This window comes from Diabrotica undecimpunctata, chromosome 11 (genome assembly GCF_040954645.1).
Source record: "Diabrotica undecimpunctata isolate CICGRU chromosome 11, icDiaUnde3, whole genome shotgun sequence".
NCBI classification, from domain to species: domain Eukaryota; kingdom Metazoa; phylum Arthropoda; class Insecta; order Coleoptera; family Chrysomelidae; genus Diabrotica; species Diabrotica undecimpunctata.
The window spans coordinates 19,560,246-19,578,943 of record NC_092813.1 but is presented as its reverse complement, the minus strand read 5'-3'; the positions used below and the strand labels follow the sequence as shown (position 1 = coordinate 19,578,943).

Sequence of the window (18,698 nt, the reverse complement as noted above, 5' to 3'; positions counted from 1 at the left end):
GTCCGCAAACTAATGGTGTAAATTTGTTAAAATTCTGAAGCATATACAGTTTCCCGAGGAGGCAAGGCAACTCTTACAAGATGTACTAAAATTTGCCTGTTCTGTTTTACCAATATTTACGTGCATATATTTACCTATATTTTTGTATGTCAATTGTTTATTGGTGGAGGTGATACTTCAAAAGCACGCAAAAATGAATTCTGTCACTAATAACTAGTGTATATAAAGTGTTTGTGCACGATTTACTTTGGAATTGACCTGTCCCTGCCACTTATATTTTTCTCTATAACTAAAAATTAAATTAGTAAACACTGACCTTATCAAAAGCTCAAGTACTAATCGTCAAATATAGCTTAAGACTTGTTTCTTTATATATTAGGCTTCATCGCGGATGCGCAGTGTATAGCAAAAAATCATTTTTCAAATTTTGTCAATTTATCAAATCAAAAATTATTGTTTTTTCTTTTGCTGTATTAAAACAGCTCTTATTGTGATTGATTTTAGTTTTTACATTATTAACATAAATGATTAACCAAGACTAAAAGAGATTAAAAAAATTAAAAGGCAAGGCAAAGTCTTGTCTGAACAAGCAAGGCAGTTGATGGCAAATGCAATTGTTTTTAAGCAGCAAGAACAGAAACCGCGGATCCAGAAATTTTTGTAGGGAGGGATGGGTCTTGAGAGTGATTTTGATATAGGATTTAGATTTTTGCACCTTTACGATTGATATGATTCGTGTCTTATGTGTAAGGGAACCATTTTCTCAATAATTACTTTAAGCGATATATTAAACCAATGAGAAGTTATTAAAACCCAAATAACCTACGGGTGCAAAGAAGGGTAAAACATTAAGGGGTCTTAAACTAAAATAAAAAAAAATAATTTAAATCCACATACTCTATGAGCGTAAAATCAAGTGTACAAGACTATTAAACCAAAGGAAAGTTATTAAAATATAAATAATGAAAAATCAAGGACTGTCAATTTAAACTGAGTATTTTAAATACAATTATTTAAACCCACCTATCCTATCCTAAAGTTAAGTAATTTAAATGCAATAACTCAATGTAAGTGTAAACATTAATGAATGTATCTCTATCTTATCGTTGGATATCTAACATCAATTTATAAAAACATTCATTTATTCCTTATTGCTATACGGAGTGGAAACATATGCTCTCGGAATTACAAGTATGAGGCGTATAGAAGCCTTTGAAATGTGTGTTTTTCGAAGGATGCTGAAGATTTCGTGGACAGAGCACGTGACCAACAACGAGGTGCTGTGAGAAGAATAAGGACTGGGAGAGAACTCCTAAATATTGTAAATAACAAAAAAACGAGTTATCTAGAACATATTTACATAGAAGAAAAATATAACTTTCTACGACTCATAATGGAAGGGAAACTAGAAGGAAGAAAATGCTCCTGGCTGAAGAATGTAAGAGACTGGACAGGCATGGACACACATTCGATACTAAGAACAGCTCAACATAGAGAGCAATTTGCTGTAGTTATAGCCACCCTTCCGTAATGAAGAAGGAACCTTAAGAAGAAGTGTAAACAGTATTTTATTTAAATTAGTTTATTCAACAAAAAACGTAATATAATTTAAGAATAGTTATTTCTACAATTAGGCATATTAGGCTACAACGGAGTGAAATAGGGTAACGGGTACAGTGATTGGCCACTTAAGGAATTGCCAATTGAATTAAAATTGTAAATTGGTATCTTTTAAAGTGAAATATTTTGTAAGCGTTTTTTAATAGTAATGAAACATCAGATTCTATAAAAACTTAGGTAATTTTAATCAGAAATAATAATGTATATTAAAAATTAACACAAATTTGAAAACTTACAGAACTACACAGTTATTGGCCATACAAACATAGTTATTGGCATATAGAATTACAGTTATTGGCCATTCATAAAATTCCCAATTTTCTTTTTTTGTTTGTGCAGGTAAGGCATACAAAACTATTTAAGTTTTCAATTTCTTGTTGTTTCTTTGCACAAGGATCAATATGGTAGCCTCTAACACAAAATAGACATTTTATTCCAACTTTTGATTTAGATATATTATAAGAACAATACTAAAACAATCCTGTATACAAAAGGTTATTTACAGGTGGGTTGGTGTCGTCTGATTATTTCACCGTTATATCTGAGAGAATTTGTATTTTTCCATATTCTGGATATCCCTTAGTTTCAAAAAATAACTTCCTTTTAGCCGACTGACCAGCACGTTTTTCTTTGCTGGTTTCCAAATTTGTACATTTGCTTTGGAATGTATTTTTCAAATTTGATGAATTTATATTGTTGTAGACATTAAAAAATATGTTATCAATTGTGTTCAACGTTTTCCTCTACAGAATCAGGAAATTGGTTCCGTGACAGTTCTTGTTTTTCTTTGAGGACAATAACATCTGGTATATGTACTCTAACTCCACTTTTCAAAGTAGTGCTTTTAATTGTATGATCAATAAAAGTGTCTGCTTTCAAAATATTTGAATCTGCAATATCAACTGTATTTACTGTAACATTTTCTTTATTCTTCAGTCTGACGTCAACAGTTTGACATTTTTTTCTCCCGGAATTGACTCTTGTGGCAATTTTTTTTTATTACTTTCATCTTGGTTTCCTTGTTTTTTTTTTACCTTTATTGTTGGCTTTTGCGTCAATTTGCTCTTTTTTTCGTTATAATTTTATTTTTTCTTGTTCTGCTTTTTCTTCAATTTTACGCCTCTCTGCATTTTGACGATCTGAAGAAGTGAGCACGAAAGGCAACCTTTCTGTTTGCTTTTTGCCCTTTCTTTGTGGGGTTTCTGGCCAAAAAAAGAATTTATCGATTGAGGTGTCAATTTCTTTAGATAGTTAGTTGTCTTGATTAACTAAAGGCAGATTATTGGATGTCGATTGAATATCTTCTGTGACATCTTTTATATTATATGTAATATCAACGTTTTCTGGAAGTTAAACTCGAAAATCCGAAAGTAGATTTTCTTCTGTAATAACAGGAATATCTTGTAAGTTGCATATGGTTTCATAGAAACCTACAGGGTTAAGTGTAATATGACTAGCGAGTTCGGGTTTTCGCGTCTAAACTTTAATACTGCCCGGTTCCAATTTGCCTTTAATGGTTTAAATGCAGCAATATCTGCAGGTTGTATAATTCTGGTTGCATTGGGATGTAAGGCCACTAAAATAATTTGTAACTTTGAACATAATTCACTGGTTTGAATGGTTAAGTGAATTTTATGTCCATCAACGAACAAAATAACTGGAAAATTAGTGTTTTTCGCAACTAGGTACTTATATAAGACGTTTCCTATGTATTCATAGAAGTTTTCATTCTTCATCCATCCCATTTCACTACATCCTATGCCCCATTCTCGTGAAACGGAATTTAAAATATTGCTAGGAATTCGTTTATAAGGGTAAATAATCATTGGTGCTGTTATTTCTCTAGATGCTGCAAAGGTAAAGAGGAAGCAGGTTTCATCATTTAAAACACGTGAGGGGTCTTGACGAATATCAATATAACCTTTACCATGCAAGTATTCTTGAACACCGGTGAACCATTTTTTTATATCTTTTTCAGACACAACTGAGCTGCCGTTACCGCTTCTGGAGTTCTCTCACTTGAATCTGGGTGTCGCTTTAAAAAAGATATATACCAACCTCTTCCGGGCCGATTGTCAGTAAAAGGATTGGCACGAAGATTTGCGTCAAGAAAACCTTTAACCGAGTCTTGTATATCTTTCACTCCTACTGGAAAACCTTTGTCTTGGCATGTTATGATGCAATCCTTTAAACGATTTTCTTCCTCCAAACAAAGAATAGGATTGAGACCAAGGGTAGTTTTTTTATTAAATTTTTCACTTGCTCTAAACTGCAATGTTGCTCTTGGCACATTAAATTGTTCAGCGGCTTCTCGTTGGCTCATGCCATTTTCTATGGCCTGAAAAGCAGACTGAAGATCTTGTTCTGTATAGTGTTTGTCATACGTTTTATCTTTCCAAATATTTGGCATTTTTGATTCTAAAAATAAAAATCATTTAATGGTAATAATTTTAGCTACAATACGGACGTTGCAAATTTGATTCAATATGCCCACTTTAGCACTAATTTTATAACAACTAAAACAATTATAATTTTATAAATACGAATCCGGACAAAAAATATATTCTTATTACACATTACAGTTATTGGCCACCCTGTGGTTTGGTGATTGGCAGTTGGCCAACCACTGGTTATTACCTTAAAAAATAAGAAAAAATGTTTGAAATATCTTATCTTGGACCAAACTAGGCTAAAAAAGCTTAAATTATAATAAATATTTTAATTCAAAGTAGGTACAGCAATTGGCCGGTAGGCCAATCATTATAACACGGACATATTTAAGATACAGTGCTTGGCCACTCAAATTTACAGCCAAAAATTCATAACTTTGCTATTAAAACCACTGATAATGTAAGATGTACCCCACTAAATCACCATAAAACATTAATATACCCAGATATATAATACTATTACCTCATTAGTCTATAGTATTACTCATTCATATTTATTTTACAAAATTTATGATTTGGGACTTTATTATTTACTTGAGGATTATAATTTCTTTATTACAGGTACTTAATAGTAGTATAATTACATTTTGAATATATTTATGTTGATGTCAACCTAGAAAAATGCAGTCCTAATGACGAGGTAGTCTAATTTTTGTTCTACTTTTCTGGAAAGTTTTTACTTATTTTATGTATAAAATACATCGAAAATATTTGTTATTATGTAGTTTGAGTATACTCTTTGCAATTGCATGTTCAATCTGTATTTTGATTAATTTTACATTGTGATTTTTATTATTTCTGCTGTTATCATGTCTCGCCGATATTTGACTCAGCAGGAGCTATTAGAGTGTCTACAGAATTTGTCAGAAGATGAATCTGGAGCAGAGTTATCTGATGAAGATGTATCCGATAATGAAGTTGACGAGTATGTGCCTAATACAGTTGATCAAGGACATTCATCGGGCAGTGATTCTGAAGGTGAAGTTGAGATTGAGGTGATGCCCAGTATTTCTGCTTCAACTTCGAATGCAGACTTCAATACATCTTCAGAAATGATTACCAACCAGGTAAGAGGAATTTGCAGAAGCAATTTAAAGAATTCTTCCATAGATACCATAGGATGGGAGTTACTTGACAACAATGCTAGTACACCAGGTAAGCAACTATATTATATTAGTAGCTTCTATTTATGTATTCACTTAGGTGTATAATATTTTTGAGCATATTCTTCTTGATGTCACGAATATTGGCGATAATCATGGCAATATTTACCTTATCTGCAGGATGTTCTTCTTCCTGGACCCCGTTTTCCAAATATTTTTCCTTGCAGGATGGCTTGTAGAAGGGCGCATCTAGATTCATTTCGCACAATGTTTTCGAAATATTGTAACTTTCGAGATTTGATAGTCGTCCACGGGATTTGAAGTGTTCTCCGATTTAGCCACAGTTCGAATGCTTCCAATTTTCTGCATATATCTTCGTCAAGGTCAACTATTCAACACCATAAAAAAGAACAGAGAAGACGTAGCATCGCAGCATCCTTACTTTTATACCAAGAGAGGTTATGGCCCTCGAAGAAGGCCCCCATCTGGTAGAAGGTGGATCTAGCTTTTCCGATGTGCGCTCTTATTTCTTGGTTGTTGTTCCATTCTTTATTTATTATGGTGCCATTTATTTAAATAAATAAATAAATGAGTATATACCTGCACACTAATTTATCTCGTTCATTTTAGGAAGGCGTACCAGTCAAAATGTTCTGAAGGAAGCTGCTGGACCAAGCCCTCATGCTAAGAGAAGCATTATTAGAGATTCTGCAGCTAGTGCATGGCGGCTGTTGATTGATGAATGCATACTCCGTAACATAAAATCATGTACTGTTGCTGTACTTAACTAACTGTTAAGTTAGTTAAGTACAGTAGTTTAAGTATTATACTGTTGCTAATAATGAGTTTTATCCGTTTTGATATGAGAAATACCAGGTCTAAGCGATTATCAACAGATAAATTTGCACTTGCGTCGGGAATATGGAACCCATTTATAGAGAATTGTATATTATGTTATACACCTGGCGAAAATATAACTATCGACGAACAGCTTTTTTCCACGAAGGCAAGATGCTGCTTTATCCAATACATGGCGAATAAACCCGATAAGTTTGGAATTAAATTCTGGCTTGCAGCTGATGTCGAGTCCAAATATTTGTTGAACGGATTTCCTTACCTAGGGAAAGATGAACAACGACCAGCCAATCAACTTCTGGGGAACATGTTGTTAGCCGCCTAATGGAACCATTTATAAATAAAGGAAGAAATGTTACGACGGATAATTTCTTTACGTCCATAAAGTTGGCAAAAGAATTACGAAAGAAGGCTACCAGCATTGTTGGAACAATCAACCGAACAAGAAAGGATATTCCACCGTCAGTAAAAAATGAAAAGATGGAAATGTACAAAACAAAAATTTTCAAACACGAAGACTTGACGCTAACGGCGTACCAGGGAAAAGTCAACAAAAATGTTCTAGTGCTGAGTTCTTTACACTCGAATGATATTAAAATGGGCACAGATAAAAAGAAAAAACCGGAAACCATCATCTTCTACAACATCTATCGATAATTTCCCACCTCTACTACTTTCATCTCTTTTTATTTCACAACGTATTATGTTTTCTATCTTTTGCGTTATTTTGCCGGTTCTTAAGGCACTAATCACTGTATATATATACATATATATATATATATATATATATATATATATATATATATATATATATATATATATATATATATATATATATATATATATCCACAAGGTTCAGTACTGGGTTGTCTACTTTTCCTTATCTTTATAAATGACATCACTAACTTAAAAATCGATGGAAACATTTCTTTTTGCTGATGATACAAGTATTACCAGGAGGAACTCTAATATTGCTACTCTTCATGCAATTATAACTTCTGATCTACTTAAAATAAAAACCTGGCAGACTAATTTACTCTCTGTTAACATGGATAAGACAATAGCCTTATCCTATAAAAGAGCTCTTCAATGGTTGCTTCTTAATAACAGCCAGAGCAGTATCGTTAATTCTGTAAAATTTCTTGGTATTTTTATAGACAGCAACCTTAAATTCATATTGATTTGTTAAGTAGGAAATTAGCCTCGGCCTCATGCAATAAGATCTCTTTTGGTTCTTCGATATGGCCTTTCTTTTTAGGGTTCTAGTACAGCTACCCAATCTAATGTTGTTTTTAAATTACAAAAAAGAGTAATAACATCTGTTTGGCCTCAGAAGAACACTACATTTCCGAAACTACTTCAAAAATCACGAGATTTAAACTCTTCCCTGTTTATATATTCTGTAAACTGTTTGCTTAATTCGTAAAGACCTACATGTTTTTCCAGCAAGACCTAATCATGACTACTCCACCAGAAATTCAAGCTTTGATGTGTATTTACGTATCTTGTCCACTGAGCTAGTTAAGAAATCTATATTATATTCTCCAAAAATATACAACCGTCTCTCTCTCTCTCTCAAACTACAACTTCTTTCCTTAAGTTCCGTAAATTGACAAAAGCCTATCTATCTGAAAGACCATATTATTCAGTGGAAGAGTTTCTTAACGAATAACTAAGAAATTACAGTATGTTTAGGTACAAGCAACTAATGTATTTTTATATATCTATTTGGGTATGTGTTGCTGCAACTTAAACTTATTCATAAACTAGTTCATAAGGTTTTATTATGCAATTTAGTAATGGATTGTATATTCTATTATCTTATATTTTGTGATATTGACAATTTATGTAATTTTAGTAAATGTTAATTGTTATTTTTTGGCTTTTTGTAAGCTTTGTTCATAAAGTTGTACAATTTTCAGTGACAATAAAGCATATTTCTATTATATAATAACACTCTATTGATACTGATTAGAGTACAGGAAGTTAATAAATTTGTCTTCCTAGACCATATATTTGGCCATTTAATTCAACAAAGTGATAGCAGCTTTTGCTAATAGAGATTTACAGCAGAAATAATCCTACTTTCGTTGAATATTCATCATTCACCTATCTCTTTTGAATTTCAGTGTGAATCATGTACTGTATGTTTTTATAGAGATTTCCATGTGATGCACATCCTAGAAGTTATAAGTTTTCTTTCTCAATTTAATTGCGATAATTTGTTTAAAATCTCTTGATCATAAAATCTAAGTTTCTTGATGATATTTTCAATATTTTTTACCATCTTATATGCTTAACAATCGATCTTTATGTCCCTGTTAAAAAGTATCCAACAAAGAAATTTCCGGTTTGGTTTTCTCCAGATCTCAAAGTTATTCAGAAAGTTCACAAAGAATATCTTAGAACTCAATACCCCACTCTCTTTAATGAGTTTTCTGTATCTCTAAATGTAAATGCTTAAAATAACAATGTTGTTGTTGGTAATAAAAATAATAGCAAACCTAATATACCATAATGTTTATATTCAGGCTATTGAGGGGGTTCAACATAAATTCCTAAGATTTATTTCATTTAAGGGTCACCATACAGCTGACGAAATCAATTACTCTAACATTGAAACTTCTCTTAACATCACAACTCTTCAGGTCAGATGCATGCACAGGGGTCTAACTATGCTGTCCTTATTTATTACACTCACATAGTTTCAGTCCACAATTGTTATCCTCCATGTCCCTTTTAGGCAAACCAAGCTTATCAAACCAAGCTTATCAAACCTTTCCAAATTACCCACCATTGATCAAACTATTGTATTGTTGCATTTTCTATTTATTATTACGATAAATTTTAATAGCAAAAGTTGGTTATTTTTTCTATATTACTAAATGTAAATTTTGATCAACAGAATCAACTGGCTGTTCCATTGTATTTCAATTTTTTTTTATTTAACAATAAATGTATAGTTGTGTGGACATTACTGCTGTAACATTATTTCTTTTGTTGCTTATATTAATTTTTATTGATAAATTGTGAGAAAATCAATTTATTTTTATATATAAATTTTATAACATTAATAAACTTTTCAAAGAGTAAATAGTGTTTTATTAAGTATATACAATACAAGGGTTTGCACTGTGAAAAAAAACTCAGGATGAATTTAAAAAAATATATTTAATATACCAAAAATTTAAATAATTCATTATTGTTGTAAACAATGTAATTATCTGCTCTACACAAGAAGCAACTGCAGTAGCATAGCAGTAGGTAGATTTTAAAATTATATCCGTGGTTTGAAGACAATTTGGAATAAGTGACAATATATTTCATGTTAAAAGAGATCAAATGGTAAAATTTAATAAAACATATTAGGAATTGATCATCAAATAATTTTTGTATTACAACAAAGCTAGCATGTCACAAATTTGTTTAACAGTTGTTTTGTAAGGTATATATTTATACCTTCAAGAGTTAAAGCTATAAGAAACATTGAAGATTCAAAACCAAGTTAAAAAAACATTTGTTGTTAAATATAAAGCAATTTTTAAAAGACACAGTTTAATAATTTTTATTTGTTAGAATTGTATAAACATTATTATTGTATTTTTTATACTCCATAAACATAATGTTACTTGGAGTTAATACATCAACACATAAATATTTCTTTAAAAGTTTACACTTCAAAAGGCCCAAGTACAAAATTTAATTGATGTCACAGATCCAAATTTATCTTTCACCATCTACATTCACTTTTTATTTTCACAAGAATAAATGTTACACCCTCTTACTTACACCAATAAAGTACTTTATGAGTAATATTTCTCAACTTCTTTAATAAGAGGGTATTGAAAATTCGTTAAAGCAGCACATAACTGAAATATCACGGTTATTTGAGACATGTAAAAATTTGGAATTTGCTGCAATATATTGTAACACTTTATTCTTCGGATCGCCCTCTCAACATGTATCCTAGCTTTTGCTATGGTTTCTGTTTCATACACCTGTTCCTCTGTAAACTGAGGGGTACTTAGAAAAGGAGGAATATTTAAGTGTACCCCCTCAGGCAATAAATCTTTAATTAAGAAACCTTTATCCGCTATAATAACATCACCATAGGTCATTGGGTCTAGAATGCCACAGTTTTTAACAATTTGTTTATCAGAAGTGGATCCAGGATAGGCAATGCTGACATATGTGATGACACCATTTGGTGCTACTCCTACAAGAACCTTCCAGGTGTTATGATGCTTATAAGAACTATATGTTAATTTTTGTTTTCCATGCTAGTGGTAGTAACTGAGTACACTTCTGTACAATCTAAGATGATTCTACAATTTCTAAATGATGAAAATGCAGTTGGAAGGCATGCTTGATTTTTTTTTCTTGAGGGAACCTTTTCCATTAGTTGTGTTTAAGATAGTGGCTGCATAATTATTAAAAAGGGGAAATGTCAAGGTTGCCAATAGCAACTAATAATTAATCTGTATCATCTCTGTGTGTCAAGCGAGAATAAAAAAGTCAGATCTTGAAATTCATTTTGTATAATTTTAATATAAGAATTTTTTACATTACGAATAGGTAAATCATCACATCATATCTAAGAAAAAGAACAAACAAACATTGGCCCTTCGAGCCGGATATTTCTGCTATTCCACGCCATACAACCTACAAGATCAGCCGACAACGTTGAACGAGACAGTCGCAGAAATACATCGAGTGCTCCTTTGCCCCAGGCTTCAAGTCAAGTATACAATCCGATTGAACACATACTGACGATTTCACTGGAGGGGACATCGAATCATCAAAAATCAGGGAAGTGAGCTTTTGTTCCTTACTTATCTGCCTTTCATTTCAATTTTCTAACTTAGACTTCTTCAATCTTGAAATTTATTGTTCATTGTTAGGTTACTTTGACACATAATAGTTAAAACATTTAAATTTGAATTAAAATGGGGGATTTGCCTACGTTAAAAAAGATAAGAGCATCTCTTAAAGCGCGATTAACCTCATTTATTAAATTCATTGATAGGGACTCAACCCACGGTGAGATGAATGAGCCAACTCGCGCTGAAATTGAATTGCGCATCGAAAACGCGAATAGTATTCATACTCAATATCAAGAAACCCAATTAAAAATAGAAAGTTGACTGGACGCAATAACTGAGGAAGAAATAAATTACAGAGAAACGTTCGAAACATCATTTTATTCAGTTATAATTAAGGCAAAACAACTGTTGACAACAACCTCAGCTAGTGCCTCCAGTACATCTAGTCCTACTAGTGAACATTTTGCATTCAATTATACATATACAACCTCCAATATAAAACTTCCTTCTATTGAATTGCCAAAATTCAGTGGCAACATAGAAGAATGGTTAGATTTTCATGACTTATTTGATTCGTTAGTTATAAAAAATAATAGTATATCTGAAATACAAAAATTACATTATTTAAGAGCATGCATAATAGGTTCTGCTGAGAGAGTCATTGCTTCTATACCTCTCTCTGCTTCTAATTTTACTGTTACATGGAATCTTTTGGTTGAGAGATATTCTAACAAGGAATTGTTGTTGCATAACCATATTAAAGCCATCTTCAATTTAAAGGCAATCAATAAAGAAGGTTCATTTTCAATCAGAAATTTAATTGATAAATTTTGTAGCAATCTTAGAGCTTTGGAGGCATTAAAACAACCAGTCGAACATTGGGATGCCCTTCTCAAATATATTCTTTTGGAAAAATTAGATTCTGAATCTGTGAAAGAATGGGTGAAGGCCAACAATGGTAAAGTCAGTCAAGTTTCGGACCTCATATATTTCCTAAAAACGAAGGCAGATACTCTAGAAAGATATAATCTAAATAAACCCAATATTCAAGGGACTTCTGTCAATAATCATGTCAAATTCAGACACAACAGTACTAAGGCTCTTGTAAGTACAAAATCTTCTTTTCTTTCTTGTCCTTTATGCAACCAGCAACACAAACTGGTTCACTGTAGTCAATTTCATTCATTAGACATTCCTGCCCGTATCAATAAAGTACGTAGATTTAAATTATGCTTGAATTGTCTGCATTCTGGACATCAACAAGCTACGTGAAAATATGGTGAATGTAAGAAATGTAACCAGAAACATCATACTCTTCTCCATGAATTTATTGAAAATCCACTAAATCCATTGTCTCAGTTTAATGATCAAGTAGTTGCTTCTCAGAGTAGCCCTCAGACACTTTCTAATACTTCTCAAAATCAACAAATCCTTCTATCAACGGTTGTTGTCCAAGTTCGTGACCATTTAGGGGTTGCTCATAATTGTAGAGCTCTTTTAGATAGTGGAGCTCAATCTAATTTTATCACATCAAGTTTAGTTGATTTGCTGGGTATTTCAAGGGAGCAGGTTAACATTTCTGTAGTGGGTATCGCTCATGTTTCTTCTAAAATAAATCACAAATGTAATATTGTTATTAACTCTTTACAATCTATATATTCTTTCCCCCTAGAGTGTTTAATCATTCCACAAATATGTGGACAACTTCCAGTTTGTCAAATTGATGCATCTTCGTTGCCCATACCTGCAAATATTCGTTTATCAGACCCAAATTTTCATACTCCTTCGGAAGTAAATATTCTGATCAGTGCTAGTATTTTTTGGGACCTGCTATGTGTGGGTCAGGTCAAGTTAGGTCCTGAAAAACCCATACTTCAGAAAACTAGATTAGGGTGGATCATTTCTGGTCCTTTAATAAATACTAGGGTGAATAGTCAGCAATCTACCATATGTGGATTATCACACAATATCGAAACTGACGACCTTTCTAGGTTTTGGGAGATTGAGGAGTGCTCAGGTACTAAACTTCAGTCTCCAGAAGAGTTATTGTGCGAGGAGCACTTCAAATCAACCTTTAGGAGAAATTTGGATGGTCCGTTCATTGTGTCCATTCCTTTTAAGTCACAGGTTGACTCTTTGGGAGAATCCAGATCAATAGCTCAAAGAAGGTTCTATAGCTTAGAAAAACGGCTTCTTAATGATCCTATCATGAAGGAGCAGTATGTTGCATTTATGGAGGAATACTTGTCTTTAGGCCACATGTCAAGAGTTACTGATTGTACTTTGCCAGTACATAGTTATTACTTTCCTCATCGCGGGGTGATGAAGCAGGACAGTCTCACTACAAAACTCAGAGTAGTGTTCGATGGTTCCTGTCCGTCATCATCTGGTCATTCGCTCAACGATCTTCAGATGGTAGGTCCCGTCATGCAGAATGATTTGATATCTATCCTGTTGAGATTTAGAAGGTATCCATTTGTTGCATCTGCGGACATTGCCAAAATGTACCGCCAAATTCTTATTGATGATACTCAACGGTGTCTCCAAAGAATCTTATGGAGAAATCATCCGAAAGATCCTCTTCATTCATATGAATTAAATACAGTTACTTATGGCTCTACGTCAAGTAGTTATCTAGCCACTAGATGTCTCTATCAGCTATCATTAGAGCACTCTGATACATTCCCTCAAGCTTCTAAAATCATAGCTGAAGACTTCTATGTTGACGACTTGGTTACTGGTTCTGATTCGTTAGAGGACTTAATCCTTAATTGTAAACAAGTCTCTGAAATTCTTTCAAAAGGTTGCTTCCCACTTAGAAAGTGGACGTCAAACAATTCTTCATTTCTTAAGTCCATCCAGGAATCTATTTCATTAGACACTCCCTTCCTTTTTGGTGCCAATGAAAACACAAAGACATTGGGTTACAATGGTGCCCTAGTTTAGATTCATTGTCCTATTCTATTGATTCAAATGTTACTCCCAAAATTATCACTAAAAGATCTATACTTTCTGGTATTGCTCAAATATTCGACCCTTTAGGTCTCTTAAGTCCATCAATCATTAAAGTCAAAATCCTTACGCAACTCCTTTGGTTAGAGAAGTTAGACTGGGATGAAGGAGTGCCATTGCATATTCAGTCTGAGTGGTTATCTTTCAGAGATCAGTTGCATGAGTTGAATAAATTGCAAGTTCAAAGAAATGTAGTTCTCCCTAATTCTGTTCTTATTGAAATGCACGGATTCTGTGACGCAAGCGAAGTTGCTTATGGCGCAGCCATATATATTCGCAGTGTTGATAAAAAGGGTAACATTTTTATAAATTTACTTTGTGCTAAAAGCAAAGTAGCACCTGTAAAGAAGCTGAGCATACCTCGCCTGGAACTTAGCGGAGCTTTGATCTTATCACGTCTTTCTAAAATGGTTATTACTTCTTTGAATATTCAGTTCAATAAGATTTTTCTGTGGTCTGACTCAACCATTACCTTGGGCTGGATAAAAACTTCGTCACATGTACTAAAAACTTTCGTTGGTAATCGTGTTTCAGAAATTCAGTCCAACACAGATCCCGAAAATTGGAGACATGTACCTACGGATTGTAACCCTGCTGATTTACTCTCTCGAGGAATTGAACCTCAGGTTCTAAGCTCTTGTTCATTTTGGTGGCACGGCCCATCATTCTTGCTAGATTCTCCTGAAACTTGGCCAGTTCAAGTATCTTTTGATAAAGAAAAACTTCCAGAGTTTAAAACTATTAGCAACCAATTTATGATAGTTTCGTCTACTCCATTATTTGATTTTGAAAAATATTCGAGTTTTTCAACCTTCGTAAGGTCAGTGGCTTACTCTTTGCGTTTCTACTACAATTCTCAACGAAAGAACAAGGCCACTCGTGTTTTGGGGCATTTAACCACGCAGAAGATTAACAATTCTACCCTTACTCTAGTTAAGTTGGTACAAGCTGAAGGTTTCCCATCTGAGATTCAGTGCTTAAGAAGAGGTAATGCAGTTTCTTCTAAAAGCAGAATCTTATCACTTAATCCCTTTTTAGATCCAGAAGGATTACTCAGGGTCGGTGGTAGATTAAGTAATTCAAACTTTTCTTATCAAAAGAAACATCCTATTCTAATTCAATCTAATCATAAGTTTACTATTCTATTTTTCCGTCAAGAGCATTTCAAGCTGTGCCATGCAGGACCTCAACATCTCCTAGCTCACGTGCGTGAGAAATATTGGCCTTTACATGGAAAATCATTGGATAGGAGAACGGTTCGCGAATGCTTGCGTTGCTTTCGCTTCAATCCCGATCAAGTTAATCCCATCATGGGAGATCTTCCCCAATCAAGAGTCACCCCCTCATTTCCATTTGCTGTTACAGGAGTTGATTATGCTGGTCCATTTGCCCTCAGAACTAGTCGTCATAGGGGTGCTTCTTCATATAAAGGTTATATTAGTTTATTTGTTTGCCTATCGACAAAGGCCATTCATTTAGAGGTGGTAACGGATCTTTCCACCGAAGCCTTTATGGCGGCAATAAAACGATTTATAGCTAGAAGGGGCAAACCATGTCAGATGATGAGTGATAACGGAACCACATTTGCGGGTGCCAACAATTCTTTGTTGGAATTGGGTAAATTTTTGAAAACCAATGGTAATAAATTCCCTGATATGTGTGCTAAATCTGATATAAATTGGAAGTTCATACCGGCTCATTCTCCTCATTTTGGCGGTCCCTGGGAGGCTGGAGTCAAATCGGTGAAGGCTAACCTCAAACGAGTTATGACAGATACGAAATTAGATTATGAAAGATTTGTTACATTACTAACTCAGATTGAAGAAGTATTAAATTCTCGTCCTTTGAGTGCATTGTCTTCTAACCCTTCTGATCTTTTGCCTTTGACACCAGCTCACTTCCTCATTGGAAGAGCCATGGATTCCGTTCCAGAAATAAATCTATCAAACTCATCCATTACCAATTTGTCTAGATTCCAGCAGTTGCAGCAACTTCGCCATCATTTTTGGAAACGTTGGTCTCTGGAATACATCTCCGAATTGCAAGAACGGAAGAAATCGAAAGTCAACCAATCTAAAATTCAGACTGAGACACTCGTCCTCATCAAAGAAAGAAATTTACCTCCTTTAAACTGGTGTCTTGGGCGCGTAGAAGTTTTGCATCCCGGCGCTGATGGAGTTACACGAGTGGTTACCATAAGAACTTCAAAAGGACTTATAAAGCGAGCTGTTACAAACATTTGTCCACTTCCGGTTCCTAGTGATCAAAGTGAAGGTGCAATCACGTCTTAAGTTCTAGAACTGTTAATGCGTCTTAGTTAAAGAACATTTGTTTGATTTTTAAACTTAAAAGTTTATAATAATTATTGAAGATGTATTTGTTTATTTTTTATTGCATGTAATGCATTTCCTCATTTACTTGCTTACCTGTTAAATTGAAAGCGATCCTTTCAAGGTGGGGGCATGTTCAAGATAGTGGCTGCATAATTATTAAAAAGGGGAAATGTCAAGGTTGCCAATAGCAACTAATAATTAATCTGTATCATCTCTGTGTGTGTCAAGCGAGAATAAAAAAGTCAGATCTTGAAATTCATTTTGTATAATTTTAATATAAGAATTTTTCACATTACGAATAAATAAATCATCACATCATATCTAAGAAAAAGAACAAACAAACAAGTTGTTTAAATAAAATTTCATGCAAGGCATATATCCATGTCATCACAATATTAGTGACAGTCGCTGTACTGCAATTAAACCTAATTGCCAAATCTTCATGTGGTAAATTTAACCTTAATTTCATCAGTGTCATTAGCATTTGGTCAATTTTGGGTAAAATTTTTACTTGTCAGTTTGCGTAATAATTTAACTCAAAACCTTCCATAGTTTCAAATAATGTTAAGTACAGAGCACTGGTTGGTATTCCTGTGTACATTAAAATATGAGCATCATTATTTTTAATTTGTTCAAAACTAAACCGACATGAAAGATTTTTTAATTTTTCACTTAATTGATTTACTTCTTCTTTAAGAAAGTAATTTTCCGCCCCTACAGATGCATTACTTCTTTCTGGTAGAGATATAGCCACTTTTTCTGTGTGGATTGATGTGGATGGACCTGGTTCAGGACTATTTGTTGATGGTCAATATCAACTGAAGATGAAGTTGCCCCTTCATCTAATGAGGAATTTATTTGCTGAGCCTGTCTTTTGCTAATAAAAATATTCCTATTATATTAAGATATTCATTTAAATCAGATTTAAGCTTACCGTTTTTCTGGAGTAGAGAACACAAATTTTCTCTTTATGTTATGCTCAAAAATTGTAGGTCCATTTTTCCTATCTTGATCCACAAAATGACAACTACAAACTAACGAGTACTTAGATGGTTCTCTATCTTGCCTCCTGAAAACAGACCAAAATAAAGTTATTAAATTTTTTTTTTTATTAAATTTGTAAATTTACAATCTGCTATTAGCTACAAGCTATTAGTAAATGTGAGTATTGCAAATACATGAGAGGAGAAATTATCCACTGATAACACTCCCAATACTAACACTAACAAATAAAATCAGTGTAGGATTATAATTTGAAACTAGAATTGAAATGGGAATTAAAATTAAAGTTAAAATTAGTGAATAAAGTCTGTTGGCCACTGTCTCTTCAATCTTCGTCTGACTTCTGGTTGTAGGTGTAGTTGTCTTGCTTCCTCGTTGGGGTGGGCTGGCAGATGTTCTAAATAATTTCTTGTTAGTCTGCTGATTTCGTCTTCAACGAACGGTATTCCAGAGTCATCATGTAGTGTTTTATTACTAACGTACCACGGCGCATTGAAAATCATTCTGAGTATTTTGGATTGGATCCTCTGAATGATTTTGGTATTAGAAGGCTTTGCACAGCCCCATAGTTGCACCCCATATGTCCATATAGGCTTTATTATGCACTTATACAAGAGAAGTTTATTATCTGTGGATAACTGTGATTTTCGGCCTATTAACCAATTCATTTGACGTATTTTCATGTTGATTTGGATTTTTTTTGCCAAGATGTGTGCTTTCCAAGTGAGCTTTTGATCAAGTGTCATTCCCAGGTATTTGACTTCTGTTTTTACTGGTAGTAATGTGTTGTTCAGTCTAATTCTTGGACATATGATGTTCCTGTTGGTGAATGTAATTTGATTAGACTTAGTATGGTTAACTTTAATTTTCCATCTATTCATCCAGTCTTGTAGTAGGTTCATGTGTATTTGAAGGTTTCCTGATGCTACTTGGGGGTCATCATCGATGGATATTATGGCGGTGTCATCTGCGAACATAGCTACTGTGGTCGTATTTGTTGTTGGAATATCAGCAGTGTATATGAGGTACAGGAGGGGACCCAGGACACTTCCTTGAGGGACACCGGATTTTATGGGATAGTAATGAGAGGTTTCTGTAAGGAATCTGACTTGAAAGTGACGTTCTGTGAGGTATAATTTTAAGAGTAGATAGTAAGGAGTGGGAAAGGATGACTTAAGTTTATACAGGAGACCATCATGCCAAACACGGTCGAAGGCTTGTTCTATATCCAGGAAGGCAGCAGTGCAAATTTTTTTCTCTTCGAGGCATACATTAATGTTTTTAACAATCCTATGACACTGTTGTAGAGTTGAATGGGCTTCGCGGAAACCAAACTGGTGTGTGGGGATCACTGAATTAATTCCGATGTCTTCTGAGAATCTTTGGAGCAGAAGTCTTTCTAAGATTTTTGACATTATTGGAAGTAAGCTGATTGGTCTATATGAAGTAGTAATATTTGGTGGTTTATTTGGTTTACTAATCATAATTATTTGTGCGAAC

General features: G+C 33.7%; 1 protein-coding gene across 1 annotated transcript; it reads left to right on the top strand.

Moving 5' to 3' along the window:
• Window positions 1-4,879: 4,879 nt before the first annotated feature.
• Window positions 4,880-16,154, top strand: LOC140452741 (uncharacterized). Its single transcript, XM_072547066.1, has 6 exons — window positions 4,880-5,225; window positions 5,804-5,952; window positions 10,604-10,770; window positions 11,688-11,955; window positions 12,211-13,624; window positions 13,894-16,154. The coding sequence occupies exons 1-6, from the start codon at window positions 4,880-4,882 to the stop codon at window positions 16,152-16,154; spliced, it is 4,605 nt and encodes a 1,534-aa protein (XP_072403167.1).
• The last annotated feature ends 2,544 nt before the right edge of the window (window positions 16,155-18,698 follow it).

Coding starts and splice junctions, on each gene's coding strand:
- LOC140452741 (XM_072547066.1), top strand. CDS start 4,880: ATGTCTCGCCGATATTTGACTCAGCAGGAGCTATTAGAGTGTCTACAG. Junction 11,956..12,210: donor ACAACAGTACTAAGGCTCTT/GTAAGTACAAAA, acceptor CCATTGTCTCAG/TTTAATGATCAAGTAGTTGC. Junction 13,625..13,893: donor AGAGGACTTAATCCTTAATT/GTAAACAAGTCT, acceptor TCGACCCTTTAG/GTCTCTTAAGTCCATCAATC.